Consider the following 24806-nt stretch of genomic DNA (forward strand, 5'->3'; position numbering starts at 1 on the left):
AATGTGGCTGCATACCTTGGCTAATATAAAAGTAGAAATTTCACAATACCTGAGTTAAAGTATGGGTACTTTGTTAAAAGTGTTCTGAAAAGTCAAAGTATCTAGTCAAAATATACACAAGTGAAAAACAGAAGATTTCATATTGAATTGTTTTTAATTATTTAAAAGTAAAATAAATAAATAAATAACTAAAAAAAGCTTTTGAAGTGGCTGATGAAATCAAGAGATATGGAGTTTGTGATTAAAGCAACTTTAATGCACAGACTATACAAAGAACAATCCTGACTTTCCAAAGATTTTAAGTCAATATCCTGTTTCCTAAAATGGTTAAACATTAAATTTGGCTGCAGATGAGTGTTGTCTGACAATATAGTTGTAATACAGTAACTGATAACTGAGTTCTTGCAGTCAGGTCAAGTTTTTCAACAATGGTTATAATCAAAAAAAAAAAAAAAAATGTAATAAGAAGTCTCTTCGGAATAAGTAAATTAACATATGTCACTAATTACAATTTAACATTTAAACAAAGTCATCACCCCTTTTCAGTAAAAGTAAAGCAAAAAAAAATGATACAAGGGTAATTTAGATCTTTATACTCTAAAAGTCTAAATTAAATTGTAAGAACTAAAAAAAAAATGTTTCTTCCGTTAGAAATATAATTCAGTAACAGTATTCATTTTATTGATCCTCAAATCAAATTCCCTGATACTCAAGCATATTAATAAAGTCCAATTACTCAAGTAACCTAAGCCACTGCTGATTCATATGGCAAATTATATGCCAGTCTTTTTCTTTTTTTTTATTCACTTGAATATGATATTCAATGGTGTATGTGACACCCTTCAGTCTTAATCAGTTTTAAGACTTGAAGTTGCTCCAGGAGATAATGCAGATTTAATTTTGGGAAAAAAAAAAGTTATGTCCAAATGATTATGCTGCCAAAGATCATCGTTCACCACTTGCAGCCATTTACAAGTATCCATATATTCTTTTGGAATAAATAGTTTGCAAGCTACCAATAACCTTTAAAAATGTGCTTTAAGGATAGTAGATGTGATAGATAAATAAAATCATGCAATGACAAAAATATGGAAAACCAAAACAAAGATTTACTTACATACAATTTATTGCTTTCAGTAATTCAGAATATGTAAGTCTAACAAAGTTACAAGTTATTGATTTACAGGAATCCATTATTTTCTTCACCGAAGAAGTTACAAGACAGAGTTAAAGCAGATTTGGGGCAGAGCTACAGTATAATGCAAACTAAATACCGGAGATAAAATATATATTTGTGCTGATATAAATAGTGTATAATCTAAGGAAACCACAGTGGTTCTTGATCCCCAAATTAGCTTAGACAAGCAGTGCTCCATAAACAAATAATCTGTCAGCAATATTTTTGCAGGTGTGTAATGAAGGATGATAAAGTAAGCAAACACTTAAAACTAATTAAGGCAGATTAGTTTGTAAAATGCAGACTATTTAAGAATTTTGAATTTAAAAATGCATCTGTGTCTGTGTGTTTAACTTTTTTTTTTTTTTTTCGGTGTCCATTTTCACCTTAGAGTATGGTACTGTATATTTTCTAGTAGGCGAAAATGTTCTTCTAAGCTCTCAATTTTCTATGTGGGAGATTTTAGAGAAAATTGCCCTTGAAGAAAAGTTAACCCTAGAGAGAGAGTCTAAAATGTTCCACAGATTAGATAATGCTTCTATCACATAAAGTTTTTCTGACACTGCAGTATATTTGCAAAGGCCCTTGACAGCAAACTCTGCTTTTGTTTGCAGAACGGCCCTCATCCATAAACTCAGGAAACCCCACCGCCGCCCCCAAATACTGGAACTTTTCTTGGATAGCAGAGGACGAGCTAACTTTCCCTGAGGATCCTGTATCAACTTCAGGTAAGTCACCCGGCATCAGTATCATAAAGCTTCTTGACCTCAGAGACAAAGGCAGCCCGTTTCAGGACGTGATGCGTGTAGGCAGTTGGCTGTCAGTGTGCATAAATGTCCGTTTCTTATTCCACACACGCTCTCATTGCTTTTGACTGCCTGGTCTTGAACTTGCAGTAAGCATCATGCTGTAAGGATTACAAATGATGTAACAAGCCACAACTAAAAGGATGTTTTAAAGAAGATAGCCCAGAAACTCTATCAGCCTTGTGCACTCAATGCATTCAGAATCTACCGTTAAGATGCATTCAATGCATTTATATCTTGGTTAAGTGCATTGCTGTTGAGAATGTTCCAAAGTGTAATCTACAAAAAAACGATTACCTAGTGCTGCATTATAAGATCATATTTTAAGCAGTGTAGATGTTAACCTTGAAGGGAAGCAGTGTGGTGGAATAACAAGTCATGGCAATATTAATACAGCATATAAATTGGTATGTAAAATAAAAAGAGCAAATGTTCAAATTAAAATTCCATTCAACACTATAAAGCATTGTGTCAGATAGGCTAAAATTTGAAAACATATGAATCAACTGGTTTTATTCAAGAAAATATGTTATTTAACTGGATCAACCTGATTGCTTCTGGTCACACCAACAAAAAGCATTTCTCTGGGTCAGATAATGTAAATATTAAAAGTCAACTCCGTTAACAACTGACCCTTTTAAGCCTAGAATATGCAACAGAAGACAATAAAAAAAGACCTATACTGAATTTAATAATTTTAGGAACAGGCATCTTGTTTTACCTTTCCACAAATTAAATGTAAATAATAAACAGTGTTGGGAAAATCAAAATGCAAGTTGCGCATCCTGATTACTTTTGTCAAGTAGTAATGCATTACTTTTAAATTCACAAGTTACTCTTTCAAATAAGTAGCACAAAGCTTCTTTCAGGTTGAGGTTTATTAATTTCACTTTTGGTGTGAAAGTGGCTTTATAAATGCCAAAATGATAACTTCTGAGATTTTTGTTATTAAAAATAAATATGCAAGCCCAGCTTAGGTAACAAAAAGTAATGCAAAAGTAACACAATTACTTACTTTTTAATAAAGTAATGCAATACTGTAATGCATTCCTTTTAAAAGTAACTTTCCCCAACACTGATAATAAATCATTCCAAGTGATCAAGGACTTGACAGTTCAACCCACTGCATGGTACACAGCAGTGTATACTGGTGCAATGTAAGCAATAATGTACATCAAAGTCAACTAGACAGAGGGAAGTTAATAACGGAAGAGCATAAAAAAGCAATGCAGCTTATGTCTGTGATGGACTGGCCATCCATCTAGGGTGTTTTCCTACATAGCCCTACATAGAACATGCTGTTTAAAAGATAGATTGACTTTCTTTTTGGGCAGGATGTCATCAAGCTCCCCTATTTTTCAACCCCAACCACTATTCATCAATGTGACTCAGTTCTGGTACAGTATGTAACACCTACTTTTTATGATCCAGCCCTGCCATATATATACAGCCAGGTCCACATACACTGACCAAAATTATAAACGCAACGCTTTTGTTTTTGCCTCCATTTTTCATGAGTTGAACTCAAAGATCTAAGACTTTTTCTATGTACACAAAGGCCTAATTCTCTCAAATGTTGTTCACAAATCTGTATTAATCTTTGTTAGTGAGTACTTCTCCTTTGTCGAGATAATCCATCCACCTCACAGTTGTGGCATATAAAGATAGCATGATTATTGCACAGGTGTGCCTTAGGCTGGCCACAATAAAATGCCACTCTAAAATGTGCAGTTTTACTGTGTTCGGGGGGTTCAGGGAGGTGTCCGGAAACCAGTCAGTATCTGGTGTGACCACCATTTGCCTCACGCAGTGCAACACATCTCCTTCACATGGAGTTGATCAGGTTCTTCACTGTGGCCTGTGGAATGCTGGTCCACTCCTCTTCAATGGCTGTGCAAAGTTGCTGGATATTGGCAGGAACTGGAACACGCTGTTGTATTCAGAGCATCCCAAACATGCTCAGTGGGTGACATGTCTGTGAGTATGCTGGCCATGCAAGAACTGGGATGTTTTCAGCTTCCAGGAATTGTGTACAGATTCTTGCAACATGGGGTCATGCATTATCATTCTGCATTCTGCAGGTGATGGTCGTGGATGAATGGCACAACAATGGGCCTCAGGATCTCGTCACGGTATCTCTGTGCATTCAAAATGCCATCAATAAAATGCACCTGTGTTCGTTGTCCATAACATACGCCTGCCCATACCATAATCCCACTGCCACCATGGGCCACTCGATCCACAATGTTGACATCAGCAAACCGCTCACCCACAAGTCGCCATACACGCTGTCTGCCATCTGCCCTGCACAGTGAAAACCGGGATTCATCTGTGAAGAGAACACCTCTCCAAAGTGCAAGACACCATCGAATGTGAGCATTTGCCCACTCAAGTCGGTTACAACAACGAACTGCAATCAGGTCGAGACCCCAATGAGGACGACAAGCATGCAGATGAGCTTCCCTAAGACAGTTTGTGCAGAAATTCTTTGGTTATGCAAACCGATTGTTGCAGCAGCTGTTTGCCTTGGACTGATGTGGTTACACGTGGTCTGCGGTAGTTGGATGTACTGCCAAGTTCTCTGAAACACCTTTGGAGATGGCTTATTGTATAGACATAAGCATTCAATTCATAGGCAACAGGTCTGGTGGACATTCCTGCAGTCAGTATGCCAATTGCACGCTCCCTCAAAACTTGCGACATCTGTGGCATTGTGCTGTGTGATAAAACTGCACATATTAGTGACCTTTTATTGTGGCCAGCCTAAGGCACACCTGTGCAAAAATCATGCTGTCTAATCAGCATCTTGGTATGCCACACCTGTGAGGTGGATGGATTATCTCGGCAAAGGAGAAGTGCTCACTAACACAGATTTAGACAGATTTGTGAACAATATTTGAGAGAAATAGGCCTTGTGTACATAGAACAAGTCTTAGATCTTTGAGTTCAGGTCATGAAAAATGGGGGCAAAAACAAAAGTGTTCCATTTATAATTTTGGTCAGTGTGCGTGTGTGTGTGTGTGTGTGTGTGTGTGTATATATATATATATATATATATATATACGGACACAGGCACAATTTTGATTATTTTAGCTGCTGAACAAATCATATTCTAGTTACAGTTATATAATGACTATGGGCTTAAAGCTGTGTGTACTTTAATTTAAGGAAAGGGTAAGGTATTACAGCTCTTTAATATTGTAATTCTTTAATATTGTAATTCAGCTGCAGTACAGGCCTGGCAAAGCATCACTAAGAAGGAAACCCAGTCTCTTGTGACGTCCATGGGTTCCAGACTTAAGGCAGTCATTGCCTGCAAAGGATTCTCAACAAAATATGAAAAATGAATATTTTATTTTTGATTATATTTATTACATTTGAGCCCCTGAAAGTGGGGGACTGTGTATAAAAATGGTTGTAATTCCTAAGCATTTTACGCTATATTTTTTGTTCAACCCTTTGAATTAAAACTTAAAGTATGCACTTCAATTTCATCGGGGTTGTTTCATTTTATATTTATTCTAGTGGCATACAGAGCCCAAATTATGTAAATGGTGTCAGTGTCCAAATATATATGGACCTGACTGTATACATATTTAAATTCTCAGTTAAATGGCCTGTTACACTCTGAAATATGTCCGATTATAGAAGCAGAGTGTCCTAAAAATAACATACTAAGTAGAAGATTTTTAATATTATGGTAATGGAATATGATAAGCAACAGCTGGGGAATTGTTAAAAACGAGTTTGCACATTTGTTTCCATGGGTGAATGAATCTAAATCCACATATCACCTATGAGAGCTTCAGTAAAACTCTGCTGGGGCCTTGTTCACATCAGGGAGAAGCAGTGAATGGCCTTGTCAGTTATCCCATAGGGCTCAGACAACAATGAAAGTCTCTGAAGAACCACAGTTTATGTCAGAGGTCAGTCTGTCTGCCATAATTTAGCTGTGCTGTTGCCAAGAGCTGTCACAAACGGCTGTTTATGCAACACTTCTTCCCTTCCGCCATATAGCCCTCAAATCTCATTCCTGCTCGTGTCCAATTCAGGATGACTGACATGTGGAGATTGAAGCTGGAGTGGCTGTAGCTTGAGCCCTTTCAGCCTGGGTAATTAGTGTCCCTCCACTGGCCATGCTCTCCTTGATTTATGTTTGGCGCCGGAAAGCTGACAATGTCCGCCATCCATCGACATAATTCAGACAGTGGGGTGGTTTGGATTTTTTGAGTCTGAGTAAAACATGCTATGCACTTGCGATTTTTTCGGAATCCTTTAAGATTATACCCTGGGAGATTATGTAATCTCAAGGAGATAGACAAGGCAGATATGTGATTTGACTGTATGATAAATTGTAGTTAAAACATTTAGCCACGATTCGCTGACAGCTGGTCACAGACTGGATTTGACAAATTTAAGGTGGCAGTCCAAAATCTAATGAATCTAATCACCATACAAGCAAAATTTCATTTTAAAAATAAACAAAGTGTCATTAATGAATTTGAATTTCAGTGTTTGTGGCTCTATGGGTGTGGTATGATTTGAAGAGATATAGCATACTGCGGCACCTTTCATTCAGTATGAGGAAACTTTTTATTGGTTCATTGAGGAATGCAAGCCGTAAGAGCTGTCACATTGCAGGTGTTTGATCCAGATTATCGGCTACTGCCAGCTTTTTTTTTTTTTTTTTTGCCATCTATGAACATGTCATGCTAGGCAATCAAAGACTTTATTTTTTACACAGAATTTTACACAGTGGCTACAGAAATCTTTTAGACTGTGTCCGCCAAAGCATTTTTAGCTGAAAACACCAGACACACTGTTGAAAACACATAGGTATGAGCTCTTGTGAGCATTTCTGCGACATAAGCGTTTTTCATATTGATTTGTAGTATCCCATTTGTAGAATCCCATCTGGTACAGGCATGAATATTTGGACACAAAGCAATATTAAAGGGATCATATGATGTTGCTAAAAAGAACATTATTTTGTGTATTTGGTGTAATGCAATGTGTTTACGAGGTTTGAGGTTCAAAAAAACACATTATTGCACATTATTTATACATTCTGTACATTATTGTTGCTCCTCTCTGCCCCGTCTTTCTGAAACACGTCGATTTTTACAAAGCTCATTGTTCTGAAAAGTGAGGTGTACTCTGATTAGTCAGCTAATCAGTGCATTGTGATTGGCTGAATACCTCAACTATGTGATGGAAATGTTACGCTCCTTACCATGTTGTGATGCCTTGTCCCGGTGCGACAAGACAAAAACAATAAAACCCATTATAAATTAGGCATTTGTTTATTTGTTGCATCCGGTGAGGACATAATTACTGATTATAATGACTCATACTGTCTCTTTACATGTTGTGTTGCATAGCACCATGTAGACAACACCATGTCTGCATTTCTGATCATAGAAATGACAAACAAGTACTTCTCTACACTACTCAAAACTCACGTTTGAATAGGCAGCAGCAAATTCTTTAAATATGAAAACTTACTTACAGGCTGTGAGTCAGAAGCACCAGACTATCTTTGCAAAGTTGCAATTGTCCCACTTTATTGTGTGCACAGCTACTCTCCCAGGTTCAGGAAACAGTCCTCTGTAAAATGTGCTGCACAAACTCAAATATTTAATTTGTAGTGTTCTGGAACAGTGCTGTAAATATAACTTTGATAAACCACTGATTTCTAGTTGTATACTCATTTGGAAGGCCAAACAAAGTACTTTCGTTTTCTCAATGAAACACACAGCATCTCCACAACATGGCGGCGGCTGCAACAATACTACAGTCAGAATTAAAGTTATGCCTTCTTTGTTTGCGTATACTTTTGGGTGGTATTATGCAAGTTTTCCCACACTGTGACATAGACGTGGGGGCGTGTTTGAATGAGACATTTTGGGAAGATGTGGCTGAGTCTTAACTTTTATACAGAATATCTCTTTGGGTTTGAGACTTTAATCTTTGCAACTTTACAGATCTTATATATGCACAAACAGCTTGTAACACTCCAAAGACAAGGAAAAACATGAAATCGCATCATATGACCCCTTTAACTTCTACATTGTTTTTGGTCATAGTTGTGTTAGTTGGTCGGTGTGGTATTTGCACCCCTCCTCCACTGTGATTGGACTGTGTTTTACTCAAAGTTGAACATTCTTTAACTATCTGCACCAAGAAAAAACATGAAAAAGACGCTCAACGCTTTGTCACGCTGCTGCCATTAAAACAAACAAACAAACAAAAAAAAACTTAGTGTTCTAAACAGAGGCAATTGGAAAAAATACACTAGCCTCAGAAAAAAAATGCTTGCACACATCATCTTAGGATTCCAGAAATTTGCCATGGCCAAAACCATGCAGTGCGCACTGGGCTTAAAACAGCTGTCCTTCTTTATTCCATCACATTCACAATTGCAAAAAGCATGTTTTAGTAACGTCACGCCTCCAATATTTACAAAAAAGAAAGCCTCCCGAGGGTACGCAAGTCATGCATATCGGTTTATGGAGCCTGACATTGCCAGCTTTGATCTAATCTGTGAAGCAAAGCAGCCGCTCGGTCTTGAGTTCACAAATGAACAGGGTGCCGCTCTGATGTCACAACGATGTCACTGCTTCCAGTCCTCGCTGTTCAAAAAAAAAATCACCTCAATCTCTACAACAGAATCATTTTGATTCGACCCAGATAGCCGAACACAACATGGCCCCAACTGTAATGGGGTGCGCAAAGCTCCAATCTTCTCCTGGCTGCAGAAATTTGCAAATGAATTCAAATAGGGCCGATGGGAAAATCAGAAATGTCGGCTCAGCTGAGCCCTATGTTTTGAAGCAGACAAACAAGGAGAAGCAGTTGCCCACGACTAAGGCGAATGGCTTGCGCCACCACTGGCAAAATGATAGATTGCAATGTTTCCACAGCATCTGTTGCATGCTGGTGTTTATTACATCCAGTGTGGCAGAGGGTGGCTTGGCTGAATACTGCCATCACCCAAAACACCCAGCACTCCAAATCGAGATTGATCCTCCACTCCACGGCCCTGACACCAGGACTAATACTCTCTTTTGTTTTGCCATGGTTCTCTGCCAAAACAAGCCCCTGGCACAGCTGGCATGTATGTGTGCCAGGAGACTGGCTGCTTTTGTCCGGAGAGAAGGCTGTGAATAAAATAAAACAAAAGTGCATTTTAGCACACCTGAGGTCAGTAGTTACAGTCATATATAACCGGATGTTGCGTGGGTTGGCTGATTGTATTACAATTGGTTGAGATTGAGAGGCACAATCATCAAAACATTCATTTACAAATACATCTTTAGCCAGTTTGTACAGCAAAATAATGCTGGATGCTCGGTTCTTTTTCAACAAGATTTGTACTCAATCAAGCTTTATCCAGATTCAGTGTCTTCCGAATTGGATCCAGACCTCATTTACCTTCACCAAATATTTAATGTACTGTAGCTGCTTATAAGACTAATTTCGGACAATTTCTCACCACAAATCTGTCTTAGTATTTTAAGCTATGTAGGAAATATAAGAAAATATCACTAATATAGGGGAAAAATAATAATAATAATAATAATAATAATAATAATAATAATTCTTATTTTACATCCATTTTTTTTGTTGATTGGGTCACTGTCTTTTCTGTCATTTCTAAAGCTTGAGGTCATGAACCACTGTCCTGAGAGATAATGCTCTCCTTGTACACTTTTAAATTAATTGTTCTTTCAATGATTATATAGTTTCCAGACGCAGAGTCAGGGAAGAAGTGCTAAAACATAAAGCTTCTGTCACCATTTGGGAAAAGGTTTTTATGTTGGTGTGCAGTGCACCTTTTTTCTGCATTTTTTGCCAGTAATTGTTAACTGTCCAAAGAACATTTTCTCAGAATTGTTATGGTACATCCAAGAAATTCTGACACATCAGACGTGTTTCAATATGTTTTTTTTTTTTTTTTATTATTATTGGCAGCAATGGTTTGTGATGTCCTTTCATGAGCACCATTCTTGTTTTTATAAAAGCATACATAAGACTTTCTTGAGGTCTTTTGCTGTTATCCTTGGGTTCTTTCCTTTAGATTAGGTGAAGATCAGACAGGATTTGTATTATTTTATTTTATTTATTTATTTATTTATTTATTTTTTATTTTACTTTATTTTTTTATTTTCAAAAGCTGCAGCAGTGTCTGATTCATGAACCAACTGATTCTTTTTAATGAACCTGTTTAATCGCAAATCGCACCAAACGATTCATTAACGAATTGGAATGATCCGAATGTAGCTGTTCTCAATTCGACAAATCACTGATTCAAATGATCCGCAAGTAGGAGATCATGTAAGCGTGCGCGACTGATGCTGTGAAAAGTAAGTTATGTTAAATTTTAGAGTTAATTATTGTAAATGAAAATCATATTTAGGTCAAAACTGTCAGTTGTTTGTGAACTAAATCTGCTGTAAAGGGTGATCTATTTAGGCCCACTGAAATGCTTGAATGCAGACACATCAACATCAGTGTCTCTATATGTTTTAGGTCAAAAAACAAAACTTGAAAATAACACAGATTACATAAAATAACTCATGCACGGGCTTCTGTAATGTTAGCAGTTTTATTGAAATACTACGCATTTAGCCCTATGTGACGTCTGTTTTTGTAGCGGTTATCAGCGGTATAGCTGTGCGTGCAAATTTTCTCTTTATGAATCCAGATTATTAATATTTACACAATTATAAAAAGTAATAAAGCTGTTAAATATAGTACCTATCATAACATAATGTTTTATGGCAGTCACAGCCGGTCCAAGTTTTAACATACTATGTCATATAATATAGACACTGTCTTGTATAATGCTGTTTTAAGTAACTCTCCTAACGTTTACAGACTCATATTCTGTATCTGGACCCAGTGCAGCTGGCACTCATCTGTACATTTTGTTAATAGATCCTCTGGGCCTACTGTCATAATGTGCTGGAATGTGCAACAGTAAAAATTGATGGTGCAAGACGTGAGTTCTAGGATCCTGTCCACACCTTTCAGATACCCTTTCAAATCCCATCATTCTGTCTCCTGCTGCCCATTGACGTAGCAGACTATGCATGCTACATTTAGCAACAGACTTAATCTGAAATGAAATGAGAGTTAGATTGATTTCCATCAGAGGTCTATACAAAGGCAGAATAACAAGGACATATATATATATATATATATATATATTCTGTGTCTCCTCCATCTGTCAACACTGACTCATGTCTCACGCATCCACCTGCCCGGTCCTCCACTGGGTGATAGGAGACATGTGGTGTACGCAGACCATAAAGTGGTCGAATGGATGCATAAATAAGCAGCCATGGTGAATATATGAAAAATAATGCAGAAATTAATCATATTCATTATTCTATGTAATGGACTTCACTCTGTTGTTAGGCCTAATATGTCATTTTTTATGCCATGCTGGCAAAGGCTGGATAAATATATTAGGAAAATCCAGAATAGAATAGAACAGTGTCCAGGGTGCCACGGTTTAGCATGCATGTGAATCGCAGATTTGTTGCAAAGCTTAGATATATATATATATATATCTATTATATATAATAACTGCTCATTTTTACTTGTTACAGTATAGTATCATATCGAACAGAAACAGATTAAAATATTTCAAAACAACACAGTTCAGCAGTCCAGTTTTTTGTTGACTCGCCGTGAGCGGTCATTTGTATTCGAACAGCCACCTGGCAGTGTTTTAGCTAACCTCCATGTGGTACCTAACTCTCAATCTCAGTTCATGTGATAAAGGAGGCCGGGGTCACTCTGACATTACAGCCTCATTAACTGAATGCACACTCTCTTTATAGGTCTTCTCGCCACCAAAAGCAAATCAAACGGCGCATCTGCAATGAGCTAACTGCAACACCTAGAATGAATCAGCCATGTAATTTATCCCCTGCTGAAGCAATTTAGACTTGCCAGTTATAGTTGTATTGTGCCTTTTCTCTTCCCAATGTTATCAGCCAGCAAATTCTTTTCCGTGTGTTTTCTCTATGCATGCAAATGTGTTCAATCATTTTTCAATGAGATAGCAATCACAACAGTGATAGTCAGAGAATCATAAACACCTGAAGCTAACAACTATGTAACAACATGGACTAATGATGACAAATTTTCCAGATTATTTTATCTATGAATTTGCAAGACCTGTCTGCATCTTATTTATTTTTGACGTTCACTTAAGGCTTAATTAATGTCTAATTTTTCTGGCTAAGACCCTCTCAGTTAGACAGGGATAGCCTTTCTAATCAATATGTCAAACCACAGTTTATTACGTTTTGATGTGATGTGCCATTTATTTATTTAAAAAAAAAAAAAAAAAATGTAATCTAAGTGTGGAAAAATCTAATAAATGGCGTGGAACTATGACCAGTTTTGCCCAAAATGTAAAAACAAAACAAACAAACAAACAAACAAACAAACAAAGAACATATAGAAAATTGCTTTGAGTAAAAGACTTAGGTATAAAATCTCAAATCAATATTATTTTAATTATTATTCTTATTTAATTATATTCTTCATAAATTATGATATTCTAATTTGATATTTAAGAAATATGTATTATTAGAAATGTTGAAAACTACTGCTGTTTACTATTTTGTGGAAACTTGTTTTTTGTTTTGTTGTTTTGTTTTGTTCACACTTTATGTTAAGGTCCAATTCTCTGCTTATTAGCTAATAAGGTAGTTGTTAACCCTTTAACTGTCACTCCCATTTTTGAACACAGACATAAACATGCACTATCCAGACTTTTATATATTTTATGTAATTAAATTTGTATAATTCATGAATGAAAACATTTTTTAAAACATTTTCAGTGGTAATGCAATTTAAAGGATGAATTTTGAGAATATAATTTTGAACTTATATACAATTTCTTATGATTTATTTTGCATGATAGGGAAAAAGGCAACGAAGAAAGTATTTTGTGACAAAGGTTAGAACCCATGTTATGATTTTTTAAGTTCCACTCTTGACATATATTAATCTATTCATTTTTCCTACATAATTTGTAACACAAAAATATGGTAAAATATCTATTTAGGAGTCTTAGAACTTTCCAATGATGTATAGTTTGTGTTACGGAGTGAGCAATGAAGCGTGAAGTGGGCAGATCATATTGCAAACTTTTATTCAAAGGACGAGACAAAGACATGGTCAAGGCAGGCAGGGTCAGAAAGTGGCAAACAGGTGTACAGACAGCAAGACAAAGGGTATTCCGTAACACAGGAGAGGGTCGATCCACGACGAGCGTTATTCGAAGGGCGAGGCAAAAGAGTAATTCAGACAGGCGAGAGTTTCAAAAGGCAGGCAGCGAGACAGACAAGGCGATATAACAATGCGAGGGATCAAGACTCGGATAACTAGGAACAAGACTAGACTAGAAAACACGACAGGCTAAGGCTCCGTAAAGTTGCTAACACACAACAAGTGCTAAATGCAATCCAATACTCGGCGATAAGTGACAGGAAGACCGGGGTTTAAATAGTGTCTCTGATTGGGTAGAGGCAGGTGATGGCCACAGTGGCTGATGGGGAACGTAGTCTGGGGTGTGGTGTAACAGTCAGTGTGATGAGAATGTCAAAGCGACCTCTGGTGGCAAGCAGACTGACATGTAGGAACAGGTTCGTCACTCGTGGTCAGACGAGACCTCTGGAGCAGACTTGTGAACAGACAAGACCTCTGGAGCAGACTTGTGAACAGACGAGACCTCTGGCGCAGACTTGTGAACAGACGAGACCTCTGGCGCAGACTTGGTGACAGACGGGACCTCTGGAGCAGACTTGTGAACAGACGAGACCTCTGGAGCGTAGTGTGCGTCCCACATACTGAGAATGGTGATCGCCATCACACTGGCAGACATGACGTGACGAGGCTCTGGGAGGTCAGACGAGACTTGACTTGACTCTTGACGATCAGACGTGTCGTGCCGAAACTCTGGACAGACAGTGGAGATGTGACGGGGCTCTGGGAGGTCAGACGAGACGTGAGGAGGCTCTGGACAGACAGACGAGACATGACGGGGCTCTGGGAGGTCAGACGAGATGTGACTAGGCTCTGGACAGACAGACGAGATGTGACTAGGCTCTGGGAGGTCAGGCAAGACGTGACTTGGCTTAGAAACAACAGCAATAACTTGACTTGGCTCATTAAGAACTGCTATAATTTGACTTGGCTCGTGACGACCAGCTGTGACTTGACTTGGCTCGCGATGATCAACTGTGACTTGACTTGGCTCGCGACGACCAGCTGTGACTCGGCTTGGCTCAGGAAAATCCGTTTTGACTTTACTTGACACAGGAACCACAGCTTTGACTTTACTTGACACAGGAACTGCAGTTTTGACTTTGCTTGACTCAGGAACGGCAGCTTTGACTCTGCTTGACTCAGGAACGACAGCTTTGACTTTGCTTGACACAGGAACCACTGTTTTGACTTTACTTGGCTCAGTAATCACAGCTTTAACTTGACTTCACATGGAAAACACAGCTGTAACTTGTCTTGACACAGGAACGACAGCTCTGACTTGACTTGGCTCAGGAAACACAGGTGTAACTTGACTTGACACAGGAACAACAGCTGTAATTTGACTTGACTTGGGAGATACAGCTGTAGCTTTACTTGACACAGGAACAACAGCTGTAACTTGACTTGACTTAGGGAGAGCAGCTCTGACTTGACTTGACACAGGAAACACAGCTTTAACTTGACGCTGGAACAACAGCTGTAACTTGACTTGACTTACGAAGAGCGGCTCTGACGTGACTTGACACAGGAAACAAAGCTCTAACTTGACACAGGAACAACGGCCGTATCCTGACTTGACTCTGGAACAGCAGCTGTAGCTTGACTTGACTCTGGAGCAGCAGCTGTAACTTGACTTGACTCGGGAAGCATAGCTGCAACTTGACTGGACTCGGGAAACACAGCTGCAACTTGACTGGACTCGGGATTAACAACTTGACTTGACTCAGGAAACACAGCTGTGAAGTTGTATGACACAGGGGTGGCAGCAGTGACATGACGGAGCGTCGTTGTCGCCGCCATCTTGTAAACGGGCTCCGCTGTCGCCGCCATTGTATGAACGCGCTCCGGCGCGGCCGCCATTTTGTGAGTGGGATGCGTGGCCGCCATTACCGCGTTGTCGCGTTCCTCCTCCGCGACACCCACAGTAAACGGCGAGCCCACACACAACAGAGCAAAGTCCAGGCAAATCCAAAAAATGAGTGATAGCCAGATACTCTTGTATGTAGCCCTCGAGCGATCGTGTGCCCTGCTCGAGGGCTAATAACTGTCTTGCAGTGTCCATACCTGTGATATGACCAGACGAAAAGTTGCTGGATCCTGAGCGGCCGAGTATTCTGTTACAGAGTGAGCAATGAAGTGTGAAGCGGGCGGATCGAATTGCAAACTTTTATTCAAAGGACGAGACAAAGACATGGTCAAGGCAGGCAGGGTCAGACAGTGGCAAACAGGTGTATAGACAGCAAAACAAAGAGTATTCCGTAACACAGGAGAGGGTCGATCCACGGCGAGCGTTATCTGAAGGGAGAGGCAAAAGAGTATTCCAGACAGGCGATAGTTTCAAAAGGCAGGCAGCGAGACAGACAAGGCGATATAACAATGCGAGGGATCAAGACTCGGATAACTAGGATCTAGACTAGACTAGACTAGACTAGAAAACACGACAGACTAAGGCTCCGTAAAGTTGCTAACAAACAACAAGTGCTAAATGCAATCCAATACTCGGCGATAAGTGACAGGAAGACCGGGGTTTAAATAGTGTCTCTGATTGGGTACAGGTGATGGCCACAATGGCTGATGGGGAACGTAGTCCGGGGTGTGGTGTAACAGTCAGTGTGATGAGAACGTCAAAGCGACCTCTGGTGGCAAGCAGACTGACATGTAGGAACAGGTTCGTGACAGTTTGTCATGATTAGATTAGGATTTTATTTGTAATATTGTGAAGTAAACTTGTGAAGTTTTGTTTTGTTGGTAACACTTTAAATACAGGGTTCCATTCTCACTATTAACTAATTGCTTATTAGCATGCCTATTCATAACATAGTTATAGGGAGAATTGGACCTTAAAATAAAGTGTGGCTGATTTATTTCTTAATTTATTTTCAGCATTCATTGATGAAAAACTTCAAAAGAGCAGCAATTATTTAAAACAGTAATATTTTGTGACAATACAAAATGTTGATGTCTGTTGACTAATTGAATGTTTTTTTGACCTCAAACTGATCTTAAACTTTGGAACAGTTATATTAATATAACAGCATATTAATGATAAGTATGTACTACTATATACTATAAATACATTGTATAGTGTATTTATAGTTGGTCAAATATACAGTTTTCAGCTGTCACTATTTAGAATAGAGTAGCAATTACTGGAAAATATTTGACTACATGAATGTGACTATTAAGCTAGCCGATCAGGGGTTGCATTACATTGTTGTGGAAACAAACTAGACACGACTGTTTCCCGAACACAGTCGCATCTCTGTCGTTTGAACCACATTCGTTCAACAATACAGTACCATTGTTAATGACGTCACATGCATGTGGTGGAGCAATAATGTCAGCTACTAGAGATCTCTAAGATGCTACTGTATTGAACATGGCACATGATGACTAATTTATTTATTTTTTTGACCCGTCATTTTGCTTTATTTGATGTTTGATTCATCAGCAGTTCCCTCTTATGTCATACTCCGGGGTCCCCTCAAGCAGACGCTCAGTGGGGACACGCAAAAATGCATAGATTAAAATGCATTTATATTTAGATAGAATGGAAGATATAGATTGTACTACATGGTAGCTTGCTTATTGTGCCCAAGAGCATAATTTATTCAAGTCTTTATGTCTTACTAACAAGAAATTATGCTTCTAACCACAGTTTAAGAGCTGTAGTTCCAACCACGTACTGTAAGTTTGCGAATGTTCATTTGAACTATGGTTTTGGGAAACACCAACTATGTTAGGAAACGATGGAGCTTGCAACCATAGTTGGCTAACGATGCTTTTGGGAAACACACCCCAGTCTGTAACATGTAATTACAGGCAGTTCTTGCCATTTTCTGTGCAATATGGATCAAATGTTAATCAATGTATGAGGTCCATGGGTGTGTCATCTAAGAAAACGACAGCAGGGAGTAATTTCTGCTTTAGTGAGGGGGCAGAGACACTGGTCAGCAGATGCAGAGGATGCTCTCTAGGCTCACATGTTCTCTCTCAAGAAGCTTGGTCATTCCGCACACCCCCCGCCATCCAAATCCTTTATGATCGTGTGCCCCATCTGAGTGGGATATAAAGAGCTAGGGGAATAATTGACCATTCTGAATCAACGGATTTATGGGCTGTAAATGCTCATGGTTGAAAGCATTTACAGGCGAACCCGCCTGACTATCTGTTGTGCAGAGACCAGAGAGCTCAGCTGTGGCAAAAGTTCTTGAGTAATTCCAAACCATTTGTGGTTTTTATAGTGCAATTGTCTAAATGCCCTTCTCAGTAACTTAAGAGGCTATGGGAGAAATGAAAATATGCACGTGTGGCACAAAGTCGGGCAATTTCATTATATAGCTTTTTAAACAATGATAAGAATTTTTGTCTGTAGCAATTACAGAAATAGCATTCCAAAAACCACACAGCTTTACAGCTAATCCGGTTATATACAAATACTCTGTTATGTTAAAAGATGTAACACAATTTTTCAAGTAGATGTAGTGGCAGTCATTTTAAAACTAAAGGACCTTTTGTCCCTTGAAAAGGTCTTTTAATCATTTACACAGTGCATTGAATCATGTCACAGCTAAAATGTTCTGCATAATAGTCTCTAAGTCTCTAATAAGCACCATTATACATAACAAATGGGTCACATTGTCAGGATAAGGATTTTACAGAATGCTTTGCAACCAAGAAGAGAGCTGTCCTGAAATAAAACAGCCTTTTTAGACACTTTATTAAAGGTTCATACCACACAAATTGGCTTACCTATGTAATGTCAGAGTAATCTCTGCAAATGCTTTGTGACAGGTAGCAAATGATTTTTAGCATCTGACACTGTGTAGAATTGCATGTAGTGCAAATTCAGTTAATTCAAAAGAAAATCTTGTTTTTCACAAGTTCTGATTGAGGAACTTTGTGATGTTGTTTGATGTGAATAGGCGGATGGAAACAAAGCTCAAGGAAACCATTACTTGAAACCACAGATTTTCAAAGTTTAATTGCAGCCATTTTCAGGGTCATTGTGACTGATCGACTCTAAGTGTTCGCTTCAACGAGTGTCAAAGGGGATATGATCACACATTCAGGGAATTAAGACATTAGATAAGTGAGGGGTCTAAATGAGGATAAATGGCCAATAAAATCTGTGTCCTTGGCCATCTGGTAAGTCATCAATTCTCTCTTAGATTGCCACTATGGTGGGTGCAGGAGCCGTGTGACACATCCAGAACTTGTCGCAGGCTTTGTTGAATCATTTCTCTAAGCCTCATTTGGAACAAGCAGGGTGGAGAAACGGTATTTTAACGTGTGGTTTTGGAGACCAAGGACACAACAGCTATGCAGCATATGTATGATGTCTCATTTTGATCAAATCTCAGGCAGATTTGAGGTAGGCAGGTTTGCTTGCAACCTTCGCAATGAAGGCAATCCCAAAATCCTAAAAAAGTTTATTTAAAAAATCCAAGATGGCAAAGAAATTAAGAACGATACGCAGAGCAGCAGTTGCTACACTCAGTCATAAACACATAACATTTGGCAGATTATTTGATATTGTTAACCTTAGTTTCAGTTGTTCTTTTAGGACTCAGGAGGAAGTTAACTTTTACAGTTACAGTATGTTTTAATAATACATGAGAAACAAGCTGTTTTCGCTGATGTGCTTTTAAAAATGTACACACTCTCTTCACATATATAAACTGACAAGAGCACTTTGGTGCATTCACATACGAGTTGTGGGTTTTCTGTCAGGTCCAGTAAAGCCTGCACTTTCTTTAATAACAGCTGTTGCAAAGCCAGCATTACATTCATAAACCAGATACACAAAACGATCCACTCTTAAATGTGTTGCACAAAGGGACACTAAAGGGATACAAAGAGTTAAGCAGTTATAACGGAATATGAATTGTTTATGTAGAACAGACAGACAAAGTTTCATAAGAAAAAAAAAAACGAATTCACATCGTTCCTAATGTGAAATTGTATTCTGGTCAGTGAAACCATAAAATAGCAGTCAAATATTACAAATGTTACTCGGTCAATCTACAGTACTTCGAATATGCAGTTGCAGGCAATACACACAGCCAAAGAACACAATGTTTGGCAGATTCTCTATGTTTTCATAGTACATCAAAGTATTCTGTCTCCAAAAATCAAGGAAATCATTTACTAAATGACCATCTTAAGCCTTGTTCTAAAGGTTAATATATACACTCTCCCTGAATTAAATTGGTAATGAAGTTGGTGAGCAACATGTCCAGTCAGAAAAAAAGCAGTTCTTCCTGAAATCGATTTATTTTTCAACCTTGAACAGAACCATTGCAGCATCGCATCTCACCGAGACCTAAGTTTCCCTCTGGCATTTAACCAACATTATCTGAAGGTTTTAACAAATGATTCACCATCTTAGCAACTGTGGTTGATAATCGCTAAGTGGAAAGAAAGCTCAGGAATGTGCTCTAAAATCTGGCACTTTCACCAGTGTTAGGTCATGAAATATTAACAAGCTCTAATACAACATATTTTAAAACTTGATATTGTTAGACAGAGAGTGCTACTTTAGGATGAACTGCAGTGAGCTGAAATGTTTTGACAAACAGGAGATGTGGCTCAAAAAGAATGTTTCTTCATTATGAAACAATTTTTTATCATGTAATTGAATTGTAATGCTAATATTGAGCTGTTATATATTTGGAGCTGGTTAATATAACTTTAATATTTTGATGTTTTAATTTTTAGATTTGTTGGAAACAAAAATATACAAAAATTGCCTTCAAAAGCTTATAAATATAAACATTTCACAACACATACCAAATTGTCTATGTTTCGCTATAATTTCCATTTTATAGTATATATGTAAAATGCTTGAGCTAACAGAAAAATGCCAAATATAATGGAAACTGTGTGACGTTAACATTTTAATACTATATTTTGGACATTTTTGGCACTCATTTCAAAGTGACCAGAAATCTTGAAAACTGGCTTGGACATGTTTTTTTGTCATATATTTTGATGCCTGAAGTCCAAAAAAGCATTTTAGTGTCTTTAGGGTGGTGCCAATCTAAAATCTCGCCTAGGGTGCCAACAAACTTTGGGCCAACCTTGCACTTAGGATCTACTTAACTCTGCCTACTGCTACTTACAGTTGTCTTAACACACTGAACTGGCATAGCAGAAGGTATTTTAACACCCTGAAAATGCATACTTCCTGAATGAAACATAACAAGAAACTCCATTAAGCCTGAACTATAAAAGAGCAACCTCTCTGCAAAATAAATTTTCCTCTGAGATTCACCATCCTTAACAATGGAAGCACCAAATACTGTACCAAGGAAACACACACCGGGCAAAAGAACAGAAAACGTGCATATTTGTACGCCGCCTGGGGCTTCAACCAGCAATCCTCTGATAAACAACCTGGTCCCACCGGTGCTTTTAACACTCCAGTGGATACGAGAAGAATTTTTGGTTGGAACACAGTTGGAATGGTTTGAAAGCCGTTCTAGCAGAATAAACAAATGCAAGAGTACATGAAATACCACAGGAAAAGTGTGGGAGCTAACTGTGAACACAATAATCATGTTAAAGTTGGTGAAGAATGGCTCCTGACATTCACTTTTTTGTTAAAATGATAAGCATTACAGAGCGACATGATAAGCTTATGAGATGAGCTATGCAAATGTACGTTGACACATTATTAATAAATTAAAACTTATGTGACTTTATCTGCTTTTACCCACTCTTACAAATGTTAAACTCCAACTTCAGTTTAAGACTTCAAAAACTAGCTGAGTTTACATTTATTATATTTGCAAGCCTCTTATAGATAAGGTTTCTTCAGCTATGAGGACTTTCATTTCCCATGGGATGTTTTCTTTTTTTTTTTTTTTTTTTTTTTTTGACATTTTACCATGTTTCCATTAATAGTTATGCTGTATGAAGAAGAAAAAGGAAAAAAAAAAAAAAAAAAGCTAAATTTCATATGTGAACATATGTGTGTTTCCTATTATTGTAAAGGGGAATGTTTAATTTGATTCATTGATACTACTACTATTACTAACTTACTGTACATTTCCATGGCATAAATGCTACTTTTTACTTTTTGCAATTTTTAATACTGACCTTTAAAGTACAAAGCACATTTTTCACAGGTTTGATAGATAGGATTTTTTTTTTTTTTTTTTTTTGCTGTCTTTCTGGGCTAACAAGCAAATCAAATTACACTGAACTTATACCAGTGACATCGAGTTCATGGCAAACTGTAGTTTGCCACAGCTATTATCATGTGTCTTTTTGAAAACGCATTTCATCAGTCACCTCAACACAGTCTTTCACCTTAAGTAATACATTTTAATTAGAACCATCACTGAAGATGGGCAAATCCTGATGTCAATATGAACATGGATGAAAATCATTTTATAAAACAACTATTATATATTCAAAAGTCAACCACCTTCTTTTAGATTTGTAGTTGATAAATCCTCATTAAGAACCACAAGTGCACCTTAGTTTAACCACAATCACTCACAGATCATCATTTCAAGTCAATTTCAAATGGCTGTAACTGAAAGTGTTGAACTGTTTGCTTTGAAATTAGTAAAATTCCACCAGTTTGACTTATTCACGCTGATTTTCTGACCTGTTGCAAGCAAAAGAGTCAGTAATCAGCCATGACAGAGTAATCAGCCAATCACAGTGATGAAGAGAACATGATTGGCACGTATTATCACATTGACAGGGTAATGAGCTAATCATAGTGTGATGGAGACATTGCCTTTTCTAAAGAACAAAATGAGGTCAAGGAAAGCCACAAATTGCTGCTTCCTCCTTAAACCTTATTCGCGGGTGTTCCTACAGTGTTACTTTAAAAAAAGTAGTGCTTTAAACCCCTTATTTTCGCCTATGTTTGTGCAGAATTATTTTATTTTGCTTCTTGCATGTTTTGTGACACATTCAAAGTCAATGTCAAAACATTTGACATTAATGAGTAGCATTGAAAGCATTTATCCAAAAGAAATGAATGTGAAACTCCGCAAATTAAATGTCAGTGCTCTAAATTAAAGGTTAGTGCTCTAAAATGTTTGAAAATAACGGATATGAAAATAATGGATCAACACTAAAACCATAAAGCCTATAATGTTAACACAAGCAAATGTGAAATATATATATATATATATATATATATATATACACTGACCAAAATTGTACACAAAAGGCCTATTTCTCTCAAATATTGTTCACAAATCTGTCTAAATATGTGTTAGTGAGCACTTCTCCTTTGCCGAGATAATCCATCCACCTCAGGGGTGGCAGATCAAGATGCTGATTAGACAGCATGATTATTGCACAGGTGTGCCTTAGGCTGGCCACAATGAAAGGCCACTCTAAAATGTGCAGTTTAATCACACAGCACAATGCCACAGATGTCGCAAGTTTTGAGGGAGCGTGCAATTGGCATGCTGACTGCAAGAATGTCCACCAGAGCTGTTGCCATGAACTGAATGTTCATTTCTCTACCATAAACCGTCTCCAAAGGCGTTTCAGAGAATTTGGCAGTACATCCAACCGGCCTCACAACCGGAGACCATGTGTAACCACACCAGCCCAGGACCTCCACATCCAGCATCTTCTCCTCCAAGATTGTCTGTGACCAGCCACCCGGACAGCTGCGGCAACAATCGGTTTGCATAACCAAAGAATTTCCGCACAAACTGTCAGAAACCGTCTCAGGGAAGCTTATCTGCATGCTCGTCGCCCTCATCAGGGTCTCGACCTGACTGCAGTTCGTCATCGTAACCGACATGAGTGGGCAAATGCTCACCTTTGATGCCATCTGGCACTTTGGAGAGGTGTTCTCTTCACAGATGAATCCCGGTTTTCACTGTACAGCGCAGATGGCAGACAACGTGTATGGCGTTGTGTGGGTGAGCGGTTTGCTGATGTCAACTGTGTGGATCGAGTGGTCCATGGTGGCAGTGGGGTTACGGTATGGACAGGCGTATGTTATGGACAATGAACACAGGTGCATTTTATTGATGGCACTTTGAATGCACAGAGATACTGTGACGAGATTCTGAGGCCCATTGTTGTGCCATTCATCCACGACCATCACCTCATGTTGCAGCATGATAATGCACAGCCTCATGTTGCAAGAGATTTGTACACAACTCCCGGAAGCTGAAAACATCCCAGTTCTTGCATGGCCAGCATACTGACCGGACATGTCACCCATTGAGCATGTTTGGGATGCTCTGGATCGGCGTATACAACAGCATGTTCCAGTTCCTCCCGATATCCAGCAACTTCGCACAGCCATTGAAGAGGAGTGGACCAACATTCCACAGACCACAATCAACAACATGATCAACTCTATGTGAAGGAGATGTGTTGCACTGTGTGAGGCAAATGGTGGTCACACCAGATACTGACTGGTTTTCGGACCCCCCCAATATAGTAAAACTGCACATTTTAGAGTGGCCTTTTATTGTGGCCAGCCTAAGACAAACCTATGCAATAATCATGCTGTCTAATCAGCATCTTGATATGCCACACCTGTGAGGTGGATGGATTATCTTGGCAAAGGAGAAGTGCTCACTAACACAGATTTAGTTTGAACAATATTTGAGAGAAATAGGCCTTTTGTGTACATAGAAAAAGTCTTAGATCTTTGAGTTCACCTCATGGAAAATGGGGGCAAAATGGTGTGTGTGCGCACACAAAATGAGCGTTCACGGTGTGTGTGCGCATGTTTGTTCACTACTCGCTACTGTGTGTGTGCACTTGGATGGGTTAAATGCAGAGCACAAATTCCAAGTATGGGTTACCATACTTGGCCACACGTCACGTCCTTTTCTTTCCATGTCTGAAGCCTATATACAAAAATGAAGCCTATATACACAATACTGACCAGCACGTCATACCACCACAACCACATAGTACAAAAGGGCGCCAGTCGAACACATCTTCCGCTTCTTCGTCTGAAGCTCGTGTCTGAAGCATGGCAACGAGACTAGAGGACGCAGTGTCCCGTTCCCTTCTCAGGGAACCATGGTTACGTACGTAACCTGAAAGGTCGAAAGGTCCTCCAGAGGTCGCTATGGGGAACGGTTATACCCACGCTGCCATGTTGAGGGGAGTGCAAGCCAGACACCAAAGGCGAGCACTAAGTACCAGCTCCACCCAAGTAGAGGGAGCTACCCCAAAAGACGTCCAGGCGGCTGTCAGTGACTTAATCCCTTTTACCTACTGCTCTGCGTGACCTCGCTCGAGGAGCTGGTCGGGCAGGTCATCGGCACCCTGTTCAGAGGTATCGAAAAGATACATAAGTCGAGTGTGGCCCCAGGTTCCGGGGCCGAACATCTCAAGAAAGGGTACGAAGCTAAACGCGTGATCCCCACCATACAGGATTTTAGAAAGAACACAAGAAGCTAGTGTGCGTTCTTACCACAACGTGGATTTTAGAATGTGCCGGCTAGCCTGGACACTGAAATACCGTTCACAAAAAGGGAGGTTCTAAGCTCTCAGGGAGCAGAATCGTGCTCAAAGTGACC

At 38.8% G+C, this 24806-nt stretch overlaps 1 protein-coding gene across 2 annotated transcripts in view; it reads left to right on the plus strand.

Moving 5' to 3' along the window:
* The window catches only part of alk (ALK receptor tyrosine kinase), a 457480-nt gene that overhangs the window by 184192 nt on the left and 248482 nt on the right, over positions 1-24806 (plus strand). For both annotated transcript variants that reach the window (XM_051134137.1, XM_051134139.1), the window contains exon 2: positions 1792-1905. In XM_051134137.1, coding sequence (XP_050990094.1) covers positions 1792-1905 — 114 coding nt within the window. The remainder of the gene's footprint in view (positions 1-1791; positions 1906-24806) is intronic.

Source organism: Labeo rohita, chromosome 17, assembly GCF_022985175.1.
Source record: "Labeo rohita strain BAU-BD-2019 chromosome 17, IGBB_LRoh.1.0, whole genome shotgun sequence".
Classification (NCBI taxonomy): domain Eukaryota; kingdom Metazoa; phylum Chordata; class Actinopteri; order Cypriniformes; family Cyprinidae; genus Labeo; species Labeo rohita.